We start from the raw sequence: 14,055 nt of genomic DNA on the forward strand, positions 1-14,055 counted from the left end.
GCCCCCTCTCGGCACTCCCCAGCCCCGTCCTGGGCAGCCGCGAACGGCTCTTCACTCGCGAGCCCCTTTGTGTGAAACACACTCGGAGCCGCGACTCTGGAAGCGGCGCACACGGTGTCCCTCTCCTCCTCCCGGCGAGCAGCACGGGGCAGCCATTCCGGGGCCAGCCCAGCAGAGCGCCTTCGCCTCGGCCCCCCCGCCTCACGGGTGTGCACTAGCTTCCCCCCTTCCCCACTCCTCAAGGTGGAGAAACGAAACCCCCCTTCCCCCCCAACACTCTCACACTGATAGAGATTAAAAAAAAAAGAAAGGAGAGAGAAGGGAGGGGGGGGGAAGGAAACAACTCAGAGACTCCAATAGAGAGCGAAATCTACACCCAGGGCTAGCGACCAGTGCATGTGTGTGCAGGGAAAACAATACTCCAAGTTACCTGCCCTGCTCTAGGAGAAGGAGGGTTTGCTGCTGTTCTCTTGCAGACATCTGCAGACTGGTGCTTTTTTGGAAGAGTTTTTTTTTCTTTCTTTCTTTACAAACCACCAACGGATGTGAGGCAAGGAAGGTGTTTCTTTTTCTCCTAAACTCAGGCACCTCTTGCTGATTCTTCTCAACCTGCTTGGGGTTTTTGTTGTTGTTTGTTTTTGTTTTGCACGAACGTTAACCAAAAAAAGAAAGAAAAAAGAAAAAAAAAGAGGAAAGGAGTTTGCTTGATGTTTTAGTGAAATGGACGTAAGATTTTATTCACCACCTCCACCACCACAGCCTGCAGCCACTCCTGATACCCCTTGTCTGGGACCTTCTCCCTGCCTGGACCCCTACTATTGCAACAAGGTGACTTGTGTTTTGTTTTATTTGAGGTGCTTTATGTGTGGTGTTGTTTTGTTACGCGTGAATGGGAGCTAGATCTTGGCAGGCTGCATACTGAGTTAACCTCTCAAGGAAAGGCAGACACACCAAAGCCATTCTTGCGGGGTGGGAGTTGTTTGCGGGGGGCGGTGTGGTAGTAAAATGTTATATTTTAGGCAAATTCTGGGTGTTTTCCAAACACCCCGATGGTGCAGGAAAGTGAGAGCGTTTTCTCTGATTCCTGGGTTCTTGTTGGGAATCTACCCGTGTGTGTGTCTATTTATCTCTCTCTCTCTCTCTCTCTCTCTCTCTCTCTCTCTCTCTCTCTCTCTCGTGGAATGACTAAAATAAAATCCCAGAATAATCTTGAGGAGGACGGGGTGTATTGGGAGGTGGGGAAGGAGAGAATTTTTCATAACGTCTCCCCCAAACTGGAAGTCTATTTAGTTATTCTGTACATTTCTTTCTGAGAAACAGCGTGGAAAAAGGATGTCCATGTGGGATATTTAAATGAACAGGTAACTCTGTCTTCTATCCCCCACCCCCAAACAAACAAACTAAAGATTTGTTTTCCCAAAGTCAAAACATAATGGAAAGCTCTGCATGAACCCTCCAGTTCATGTGTCAAGGCTCACGAAAAGCTTGTACTTAGCAATTTGTGATGACGGGACCACGCTTTTTATTTTGTGTACAGAATTAAATGGGTGGTGACAAGTTTGTGCTGAACAGAACCGACTTTGTTCTGGCTGTGCAACTGCGTTATTAATTCCTCTGTAACTGTAAATAGGGTTATGTCTCTAAAGAAAGAAGTTTACTACAAGAGCCCGGGAGAAGGAGGAAATGCAAAGCAGGCTCGTGTTATTTACAAAAGACCCAAGCACTGGGTTTTCTTATACTCGTTTTGCTGCTCTGATCCCGGATCACTTCGCGATCCGTTTGCTCACGAACAAGAGAGGAGGGATATTTTCATTATTATTGTCTCAGTGGCGTGAGCCAGCTGGTATTTTATGCATGATCTGCACTTTCTTTTCTGTTCTGGAATGGGCTTTGCCCATGAATAAAACGCTAGCCATTGGAAATAATCAGGAAGTGCAAGCTGCCCAAAGCACTTCTTGAGCACACCCCCGCCAGAGGAGAAAGCTGGGAACAAGCACTTATAGGAAGATGTGTTTAAACCTGTGTGTTTTAGGCTTTTGTTTAAAATCTGGCTTGGAAGGCTGCTGTTGCAGACTGTAGCAGATGTTTTTGCAGTGCAAACTCTGCTGCTGGTAGTGTATGTAGGCAGCAAGGAGACTTGCTTGCTGCTTGGTATTTCTTTCAGAGGGTTCTGTGCCTGCTTATTGCCACCCAGCCTTTGCAACACACACGCGGAGATGCCCAGTGCAAAGGAGTAGTACTCCCAGTTTAACTCGTTTGAAAACACTACTGTGTTTTCTGCTTGTCCATTGTCATGGTGGGTTCACAAATCACAATACACGTCATAGAGATATTTAGGGCTGTCCCCTTCACTCCTGGCAACTGCATAGACTCAGTGATAAAAATAAACAAACAATAAAGTCAAATATAACCTGTTTAGAAGCAGTGTGTGCAGCATTATGATGAAGCCCCCCTCAGTTTTCAGGAAAGGTTTCCAGCATGAGCTAACCTACCATTTGCAACATAAGGGACCAAATTCATCTTTGGTGTAACTCTTTTATAGTCAGTGGAGTTAGAGAATTCAGGGTTATATCAGGCCCCTTGTGACTGATGCCGAAGGAAGTTTCAAAAGCGATCCCAGAGGAACGTTTTTTAGCAATCTTTAAGTAACTGCGTTTTTTAGTGTACACGCAGGCTGCCCTAGAGATCAGGAGAAGTTTGGGAGAAGAGTAAACTTTGTGGGGTGGGGTGGGGTGGGGTGGGGGACAGCTGCGTTCAAGAGAATATATGTGGTACACTTTAAATGTTCATAGCAATCATTGCGGTACTGCTTTTGGTCTGACTTGCCATATACAGTATTTTCTATCTTTTATTGTAAATTATAACCTTAAAGTTCTGGAAAGTAAAGAAGAATGGGGTAGAATTAATGACATATGCACCAGAGTGTCTGAAGACCCATTTGGCAATGAAACTGGACAAACGTTATTAAACCTATCAGTGATTTAAAGCTTCAAAAAGAAGGTAATGACTTGAATACACATTTCACTCATCATTCTTGAGAAAGTGGGCCAGATTTAATTTAAAAGTTAAATGCTTTGGAAAATCGGGAATTACTTTAATATATTAAATCATTTTCCAATTAAGTGCTTTAAATCATTTTTGGTTGGTTGCACTGCAAATCGAATAAATTAATTTAGAAAGTCGTTTTCAGATTTATTTTTTTTTACTAGCTGGTTGAAGCTTCTTTTAAGTCATGCCATGTATGAAGGAGCAAACTGTTCTTTTTAAATGCAAATGAGGCACTCATTCTGTAGAAAAGTTGTAACTCTTCTATTTAACTTAGCCTGGACTGATAATAGACTTAAAAAATGCACAGTCATAAGACATAATTTTTATGCTTGGAGATGACTTACTAGGAATATTTCATATAAGATACCTTCTACAGCATGAACATGTCTCTATCAAACATCTTTGCCACTGATCATTGATTATATTAAATGGACTGAATAGGTTTGCTAGGCCCTTGAGAGGCATGCATTTACTGAACATTTCATTTTCCACCTCTTCCCTCAGTTCCTCTACCCAGCATGATTAACATTGCTGTGAAAACTTATCTGCCCTGCTCTAAACACTTAGTTGCTTTAAAAATATTCAGCCATCACTCATTTTCATTAATGTGTTTTCAGTGGCTTGGAGGAGGTTCCTAGAACTTATTTTCAGAAAGTTTGGTGGACTATATACAGATGATATCTAAAATCAAAGGGTATCACTTGCTGGAGTGTGATGGATCCATGTTCCAGAGTAGAATGATGGTCTAGTTTTGTTTGATGCTGTTTACCTTGGGCTAAATCTTGCAATCCTCATTAAGGACAGGATCCTGCTCTCTTAGAAGTCATGGAAGTTTTGCTTGAATAATGATTGCAGGGTTTGGCCCCTTATCTGGATTTTTTTAGGTTAAAAATTAAAGATTGATTAACTTTATTCTGTGACATATTTACTCTAATTAAATGGCTGCTAATTTAGGTACATTGCCCAACTAGTCAGGGACTTTAAAGTTTTATAACTGATCTGTTAACATAAATTTTATTAATGATCAGATAATTGTTTTAGGCTTGAAATTATGCGGTCTACAGTCAGAATGAATCACTCTTGATGGCTTCTTGAAAGAAAATACAATAATGTAGATCATATAGTCCCATCTTTCTGCTCTGCTGCGTTTCAGGTGGCAGTCTTTGTTTCAAAAGACTGCTTAGATCTTTGTTTTATAAACTTAGGCATAAATGTTTAGAATGTTATTTTAACATTCCTCCATTTACTGTAAACGCACATTATGCTTTGCATATCTTGCTATGCAGACTTTTACTTGTTTCTCTCACATAACCCATGGAAGGAGAAAAGTGAAAGAACAATGCAAACAATGTTGGTTATGGCAACTGTGTGAGGTATCTCTTATACAAACAGACAGAATGGATGGTATGCTGCTGTATATAGGTCAGCCTTTAAAATAACATAGTGGACAGACAGATTTAGGCTTGAGGTAATACTGTTCATCTCTTGAAACTTGAAGCATAACTGCATTTCAGACATTTATGGGCTAATAAGAACAGTTTATTCAATTGATGTCTGTTTTAAGTAACATCATAGCTCTTAACTGAATTTAAGGTTACAAAAAGAAATCATGTTTGATAAGCACACTGCATGAATTCAGTAGTAAAATATTGTCTGGATTTTGTACTATTTGAAGATGTCAGATCATCAGTTTAAATATACCTACACAGCAATAATATTCCTTCTTCCTTCCTCATTGTACTGCCATCTCCAAAGTCTGTTTCCACAAGTATTATAAGAAGAGTTGAAACATTTTCATGTTTTATGTTTTCATGTGTTAAGTATCTGCTTACATAAGGATCAGTAATATAATTATATTTTGACACTGCTAATGACAGGGATGCTGGCCCCCGCCAACAGTAGGAGAGAAAATAATGGTCTTTACTGCTCCCAATGGTTAGCCTTGCAGAATTACGCACTGGATTCTAGTCTAGCTAGTTCAGAAATAAAGAAGCCTACAACTCATCCATTCTGGATGCACAGTTAGTTGTTAATGCAATGGAAAAATATAGCCTGATTACAGAGAAATAATGTAGCTGTTTAAAAAATAAGAGGAAACCCTCCTCTCCCTCCCCCCCCCAATCAAAGACTAAACAAAATGAAAAAGCTGTGTAACACTGAAGTGAAAAAACACGGGTAATATTTCGTAAACAGATAGGAGTTGTTAGTGACTTGATTTAAATGGACTGAAGTATTTCAGTATTATAGAATATTTTACATTTTCAGGTCTAACTACAACATGGATATTCCTCTTTACAAAATGTCCCATGAGTGTAACTTTCCAAAGTCTACTTTTTCTGATGGCTCACTATGCATACATTCTATTGCTGATATTCCTAAATGCTGGGATCTCAGAGAGCTCTAAAACTAGAATTGTGTATCAATTGTGTATAAATCTTTATGTTGAGTAGGGTGTGTTTTTTTTCTTTCCCCTGAACAACTTTGGTCACTTAGTGCACGACAGTCATACTTGATATTTGTTGGTGCTTCTTGGAGAAAAGATTAAACTGTCATGTTAATGTTTTCATCTGTTGTTGATTTTTACAAGCTTTGAAGCCTTATAATGGGTTTCAGAGAAATGTCACATATTAAGAAGTTGAATGAACTTCTCTTAGATTAGACCCTAGTTTATAGTCCCAGAGATATAAGCAAACCGCAAATATATCTGCTTAGATTCCAGTATTTCTGAAAATTTCTGAAAAAACAAAGAAAATTAGGAGTACAGTGTTTCATTCAAATTAAAACATAGCTAATGTCACTATTCACCATAAAGACTCAGGGCTTGATCCTATGAGAAAATGAGTATTCAACTGCCATTGACTTCAGTGGGAGTTGAGGGAACTCAGCACTTTCACGAGGAGCTTGCACCATGCAGTTCCCAGAAGCCTGCAAAACTTTCCTTTTTGTTTTTTTTTAAATCAGGATTTTCCTTTACATAGTGTCACATGAAAATGGACAGTTTTTAGTTTTCCATTTTTATATTGTGCTCTTCAAACGAAGTGAATGTTGTACTCATGGTAGGCAATAGACCAAAATTTCTGGAGGCTGAAATCCCAAATTGAGAGCAGACACGACAGAGAATGGATAGTGGTAGCAAAATCTTTCCCCTGTGCTCTGGCAATGTGACTCAATATTAATCCACTTGTAGTGGTGACAGTGTGGTCTCCAGGTCCATTCAATCCTTGGTCTGTGAAATTGACAATGGTGACAATTAATGGCAGTTATGTTTATTTTTGTGAAGTGGACACATGTCCTGTGAACGCCTAGCATAGGCTGTAAACACTAAAATGCTCAGTTTAAATCTGGCCTAATCAATTTAAACATTTTGTTGGCATGGGTGCTGGTGTTATACAACCTATGAACCAATTTTCTGTCCAAGGAGTAATTTCTCATTAAAAAGGCTGAGTTATAAACTACTCAAAAATGTGGTTTATAATGAAAGTGCCAACAGAGTGTTAATTATAGCAGCAGTTACATAATGCTTTAAGACATGGAATTCACATTAACCTGAATGAGATTTTCTTGGTCATAACACTTTCCCCTACAGCATTCAGTTTGAAAATGGCAACATGGTAATATACTATACTTAGATACTGATTGTGTAGCATCAGCAACAACAGTAACAAAACTGCTTTCCATAATGGTCATTGCTAAGAAGCAAAATTCTTTTCAGCTTAGTTTGTTTCCCAGGATCAGCTTTCTTCAGTGTTTTTCTTTAAGCAATTTTACATTAGTAAGCCAAGAGTTTGACTGAAAATAAGAGTTCAGCTTTTGATTTTGAGTTAAATCTTCAAAATTAAATTGTTTACTACAAAGGTCATGATACTGTTGTCATTTTTAATATTTATGCTTGTGGTGTGCTCTCTACTGTGATCTTTTATACAGTATATTTTATTTTTAGTTTTTGTGTTTTATATGGCTGTACTGATACATGTATCTAATCTTCCATTTGCAATACAAACATATACGGTATCTAAGCACTTTTCTTCAACTATTTTGTTAGTGTTTCTTGCTGGGCTGTCAGTAGATTTGAAATAGATCCTAATAGCATAGTTTCCTCCCAAGAAACATACTGCCTTCCAAGTCACAAAACACACTTGAGTTTCATGAACATCTGATAAACCCAGGTTAGTAAAAATGTCAGATTGTCTTAGCATTCACATTCTTGACTGTTATCTCATCATGCTATTTTTGATTGGTGGAGATTGTTTTTTTTTTTTTTCAAAAATACAGGCTGGCTAAACACAGAAGTGGAGCTTCTTTGGTAGTGCTTTTGTCTCCTAATGTTATTGTAGATCTTTGTATGGTCTTAAAGGTTCCAGGGGAGCTACAGCTGCTATTAAATTTGCTATAGTAAGGAAATCCATAATGGGGCCCAGTCCTATGCTCCTTGTTCAAGAAGAACTCCCACTGAAATCAGAATGTGATAACCTCTGCACAAGGAAGCTAGTCAGAAGGAGGAATGTGATGGATACCACATGAAGTTGAAGATCTGTCTGGACAATTATTACAGGAGACAGGAAAGGGTGTGTGTATGTATCTCTCTCTGTATATAAAATAAACTGATTATAGGTCATCTTTTTGGTTGGAATGTCATACAGGATTTGTGTCTGTATACAACAGAAAATATTTGTTCCCTATATATTAATATTATTTTGTTATATATATATATATATATATATATATATATATATATATATATAGTGATCATATTTGTATCAGCCTGAAATAGTAATAAATAATACAAAGACAGAAAATAATAGTAAAATGGGAAGATAACCTTTAAAAAAAGTATACTTTCTCATTTCGCAGATGCAGTTATTCACATTAGTCATAGAAACCTACGGATAGTAGAAGCTCAATATCAAAGCTAATGATTTATTTTATGTTAATGACTTTCTGCTAGGGCATAAAAGACTATTCATAATGGACTCTCAGTGCTGTGTTCATTTGCTAAGGCTAATGGGGATAATCTTTCCCAAAATTAAGCTTTTTGAAGTAAAGTATGCTGTTACTTTTTCAAGTTAACTCTTGAAAATGTATTACAAAACTAATCTTTTAAGAACTTCTTATAACATTAGTAGAAAATATATATTAAATAAACAGGTTTCATTAACAGTTTTACTGAATGGTGCAATGTTTCATTTATGTTTTATTTTATTTCTCAAGATTAATATTCATGAAGTGGAGTTGTTAATACTTTGATATTTTGATCTTAGTTGAATCAGGTCTTTGAGGCATAGTTGTTTTAGTAGATTGTATGAATAGAACAGAAACCCTTTTTCTTAAGATTGCTAGCCAATGATTTGCAAAATGGTAGTAAAACTCGTAGTTTTGCATTGGGAAGGTTTTAAAATCATGTTTACAATTAGTTATAACCAACATATTTCAATAAGAGATAATTTGCCTACTAAAGTTCACATAATGTGCTAATCATGTCTAGTGGTTAATAAAGGCCTCCTATCTCACTCCCCTGATGGCTATAAAAGGCTATTATGTTCATGGCAGCAGTTCAGGTACAGCTGCTGTGTGTTAATAATGCATCATTGTCCCACTAATAAACACAGCAAAGGTCAGCACCCCCAACCACCTAAAACACCTATTCTCTTTCCAAAATATTTATTAACACCTTAAAAGCATTTATATTCATTTCAGTTAGCCTGATATCAGTTAATGGCCCTCTAGAAACTTGTATGTTAAAGGTTTTGCAACCTAAGCTGGGTTGTGGAAAGATTAATAGACATTCATGTTAATCTTTCCTCATAAACATTTTTTTTCCATTTCAGCAATCTGTGGTTGCTTTAATTTAAGATTAGTATTTCTATGGTCACCTTTACAGTTAACTTGATGTGTTGCTTATTATGCCAGTTTTCCCTCAGTTAGCTTAAGATTGTACTCTGAAGAGAAGCATTTTTTCAGCAGCCAGGACCTCTTAAAGAAAACATAATGAAGTGTGAAAAACGGTGTGTGTAATATATTTGTACATACACCCCCTTCTCCCACTTACTTTCTTTAGAGTTCATATATATGTTATGTTAGCAACCTATTTATTTCTTATATTTCCCTTTTGGTATTAAATGCAGTATTCATAAAGAGCTTAAAATTTATTTTCTGCAGACAAAGAACATGTTCACATGGAATTTCCATTTTGCCAGGGAAACATGCAAATCAATAGACCAGCACTTATCTGCATTAAAATTAGGTATACTGTAATTTATGGGCACAGTGCTATTGTATTTCTTTTGCATAGCCTCAGATATCCTTTAAGGTAACCCTGACTATGTCTTCCCAGAGAGAAGCATAAGTGTAAACTGAACAAAATCTCATTTTCTCATCTTGTACTGTTGTCTTTTGGTTTCTGTTACTCATTTTGAAAACCTTATATTTTTTTCCTATATGATTTGCAGACAAATGTTCAAAAGGCAGAGAAATTTAACTACATATTTGTCATCAAGAGAAATGAAAAAAAGCCTAACTAGCTGAAGGGTTTCTATTTTGTGTAGCACAGTCTACAATGGTACATTTGTCATGCTTTAAATATATAATACATACAATAAAATATGTACTGGCACAGTTGTGATGTATCTAGTGTCTGGCTCCTCTGCTATTGTTTGTAGTCTTTACGGTTGTCATACGTTGTTCTTTGCACATCATACCCTTACAGCAAAATTTGACACAATTTCTAGCTTTCAGTCCCGCACCATTTTCATTGCACAATATACACGAGTTTGACAGGGTGTGTTGAGAACAACTCTGGCAAGCAATTGATATTTTGAAGTGGCAAGCGTTTCAGCAGCTGCCTGCTTGTGAAAAAGGAATGATAAGATATACTGTATTGTTAGTTTCAGGCAAAGCATTAAGGTTTAAGCTCTGTAAAAATGTACACATTATTCGTTAGTGGTGAAGCAAGCCTTTTATGTTTTTTAGAGCTTAGCTCTCTGGCTGATGTGAACTAGAATGACATTGGTTTAATGGTCAGTAAATGAATAGGAGTACTTTGAATTTGAACTGCTGCCAATTTTGCACCAACAAAGAGACTGACAAAAGAAAGATTTTATGTGAAATGCAAAGCACAAGCAATTTTTTTGAGGGTGGAGGGGAGGGTGAGTAGAAAAACCCAACAGAAATATTAACACAGCCTTGTAATGATACTAAAATTGTTAAAACACATCCTTTTTACATGGCTCATGAGCTACAAATCTAAGCTGTTTCATCTAATGTTCTTTAAAACCTGTTGTATACACACAGTCTTTTAGAATATATTCATATGGAATTTACAGTGTGTTTTTCTAAATACCACACTGTGCCCTGAAGGCCTGTTGGCAGAACATCAGAGTTGTCCACTGCTGGAGTTCCCAAGTCTCTCTCTATCTAGTAGTGGGAAATTGTAGTTTAATCAGTTATGGCACTTTCAGTGTGTAACATTCATTAGTAAGGCAATTTGTCATGACTGTTAATAGTCAGGATGCATCTGCTCTCTCTTCAGTTAGAGGGCATGATAAGTAAGAAGGCAAATATTTTAGTATCTGATATTAACTTGTTTCAGAATTGTAGTCCAAGGTTAGTTGCTCAAAACACACAGCAGCAGATTAACAAGCACAGTATATTATTTTTTACTGTGCCCTGCTTTTATAGATTTATGACTTTAAAGTATAGTAATGCTATTATGAGGTATACGTTCTTTGATTAGGTATTAAACAGTAACTAAGTTTATAGGCATGACATCTTCACTGTTCATTTGAAAAGATTCTAGGTGCATAATATTTTCTAGAGAGACTCACAAATGAAAATGTAAGTACATGTAGTAGTTCTGAAATACTAATAATAGGTTCACATAAGCTGTGAATGTTTAATGTGTTATTTTAACTGGAACATTTTGGTAACTGGACAATGACTTCCCAACTTTAATTTCTGACCAGACACCTTAAAATGTTAAAAAGGTTAGCTGCTAGTGCATAGCAAACAGATCAAAATGTCCTCTTTTCCCCAATAAACTGCCCTGTAATCATTCTAAATGTAAAAGGTTAAATTGTTTCCTACAGTCAAAAAGATTAGTTTTTTTCACATATCTGATAACTTTGATGTATTACATAATATCATAGCTTAGCATACAAAAGCTTTTTGACGTATTTTTATTTTTAATGAAAACCCCCAAAATGTTGAACATAATGATTTCTTTAGAAACTCAACCCAATCTTGGTAAAATCCATTCTTGCTAGTAACAAAAGCTGTTACTGTTTAAGTTCCTGTTCAGCAGTTAGTTGGTACGCTTCACTGAATGTTGTCAAAAAGGCTTTTCTCTTGATTGACAACCCTGTAGGAATGTGAATGGAGATTTTAATTGCATATCATGTGTGCATATCAGAGTGAGTGGATTCACTGACTCTGCTTAGCTCCATATCTCTACAGGTCAGCCATGCCCCAAATACTTTTTTTTAAAATAAACAATTGATATATTTTCCAAAGAAGGGGGGAAAATGTGTGTGTAAATGAGGAGTGAATTACAAAGCAAAATACTTCTGTGGTTGTAAAACTTTTTCAGCTAAAAAATGTGTTCAATCATTTTTTAGACTGTTTTAACAAAAATTAAGATGTATTTTGATTATGTAAATTCATTTCAATTATAAGTTGGTCAAAGACTGCCAGAACATATTTTTCTTCAAGCATTTGTGAAGAGAAGTATGTTTATCTTTCAACTTTTTATTTTTCTGAAGAGTACTTTGAACAAAATTAGTTAAAAAAAATAGCCAGTGGAAAAATTGACTGCGCTGGACGGCTCTTCAGTAACTTGCATCTTTACATAAGACATGAGGAAACTGGTTTTTTTGTCCATGTGAATAGTGACGGGTTCTTATACATATTGGGTCTGGTCCAGTCTTTATTTGGGCAAAACTCTCACTGATTTCATGGGGAGATTTGCCTGAGTAAGAACTGTAGGAACACATCGCTTAGTGGTCTGATTGCAAAATGGTATTTTCCCATTGATTTCAATGGGAGGATCGGGCCCTAAATGCTGAATTAATTTTTTTTTCTTTTTTTTAAGTAAACAGTGTGGTGTTATAAGATGACATTGAGAAATACACTTAAACATTTTCCATAGTGAAACAAGAGCTCAGCTAAAAATAGAGAAGCCAAAAGTTCATTATGACAGACAGAAATGTTTCAGCTATCGTGTTGTGATATCTTAAACCTGATTCTCGTTTTCATTTTAAACCAAAATCCACCAATAAAACCCCATGAAATGGGGCTGTTTTAAAATATGAACACTGAAAGAAACAAAGTGGCAAGGTGGCTTTAGGGAACTTTAAGTGGAAATCAGGTACTGTGCACAATGGTTTGTACAGACCCAGGAAGAATCCCAGGAAAGAATTATGACTCAGTCAACAGATATCATCATAGTTCCTCTGTGCTCTGAGAATGAAAGTACTCCCTTATTTATGTCTCCTTACTTCCTTGTGTAGGGCCATATTACATTTGAACACGTTGGCTGTGTGTGACTGTATGCAATGTGGGGATGAAGGGTGTAAACAATTCATAGATTTGTAAGGCCCGAAAGGGACTTTTAGATCATCTGGTCTGATCTCCTGTACAACAGGCCATGGAACATCATCCAGTTACTCTTATTTTAAGCCTAAACTAGTGGAACCTTGATTCTGTGCTCTTGTGCATCCATTCTGTGCACCAAATGAGCCAGGGATCTTGTGGGAAGAACAGGATGTGATTGTGTAATTAAAACTGTATTAATAGTGCATGAGCACAAGGGGGCAGAATTAAGGTTGTCAGGCAAGTTAAATCTGGCATTTGCTGACTTTTGAGTGTTTGATTTCTCAATCTAAACAACTTTCTTTTAATGTGGCTTTTTGTTATGTGATTGAGGTTATGTCTACATTGCAGTGTAAACCCAAGGTTTAAACTCAGGTTCAAGCCTAACACCCTTTCTGTCTACACACAAATCATGCTAACCCAGCTCTTGGACCCAGGGGCCCAGGACACCGGGGGGAGGGGGGTGGAAGGTCTGAGCCTGAGTCAAACTGGGACCCAGGGTTCAAACCCTATTGCTTTGCAGTGTAGATGGAGCCCCACTGCACTTGTGCTCTGGGAGTCTGCTGAATGTATTTAATAGTCCCGTGGGCCAACTTTTTTTGTCCTCTGGATAATCAAGTTTTCCCACATTGCACCATGAACAAAGGGTTAGAGCAGCCACATTTTGGGAGGACTCTAGGAAGTCTGGGATATAGGTGATTGGACTCAGGCTCACAAAATGCAGTGTAGATGCTGGAGCCTTAGGCTGGGACCCGGCTTTCAACCATTCCTAATGTGGAGCAACAAATGAGTGTAGACACTAAAGCCCTAGGTTAACAAACTCAGGGTCTGCTAACTTTGAGTTCTACTAACCCTGAGCTTACATTGCAGTGTAGAAATACTCTGAAGACGACATAATTCATTCCATCCATTCCCATCATGCATCATCAACAGGGTTTGATCCGTGAATCTCTTTGACATTGCAGCTCAGACTGCCACTACTTGAGCTACAGGGCTAACTGTATTAGCTGGTAGCTCAAGGTGGGGATGGGCTGCTGGTGCCATGTTTTGGGTCCCAGAAAGTGGTTAGGTGAGTTTGCACCAACTCTTCATCATTCCTTTCCACTACAGATGCTCTTGCAGCTCCCATTGTAGGGTCTGTTGCTGCTTTGATTGTGCAAGGGCCCAACTTAAGGATATTTATGTTTAGTTATTGTTTTGGCATGCTGCCAAAATTTTCCTGCGGAATGCAAGTACAAGACAGGAAAAAGTGATTTTTCTCAGTGAAACCTCAACAGAATTTCATAAGGCACTTCTCTACCTCTGTAGTATAAAGTGATTGCCATTGTTTTTAAAAAATGTATAGTGTTCACTTAAATATACTGGTTTGCTAAATTTTCTGGGGCTCTAAGGAGGTTTTTGTATGTAACAATGAGAGCTCAGAGA

The 14,055-nt window shown here is 37.5% G+C and overlaps 1 protein-coding gene across 1 annotated transcript in view; it reads left to right on the forward strand.

Moving 5' to 3' along the window:
- Positions 1 to 415: 415 nt before the first annotated feature.
- The window catches only part of TOX (thymocyte selection associated high mobility group box), a 287,098-nt gene continuing 273,458 nt past the window's right edge, over positions 416 to 14,055 (forward strand). The window contains exon 1 of the mRNA XM_045007006.1: positions 416 to 828. Coding sequence (XP_044862941.1) covers positions 721 to 828 — 108 coding nt within the window. The 5' untranslated portion in view covers positions 416 to 720. The remainder of the gene's footprint in view (positions 829 to 14,055) is intronic.

This window comes from Mauremys mutica, chromosome 2 (assembly GCF_020497125.1).
Source record: "Mauremys mutica isolate MM-2020 ecotype Southern chromosome 2, ASM2049712v1, whole genome shotgun sequence".
NCBI lineage: Eukaryota > Metazoa > Chordata > Testudines > Geoemydidae > Mauremys > Mauremys mutica.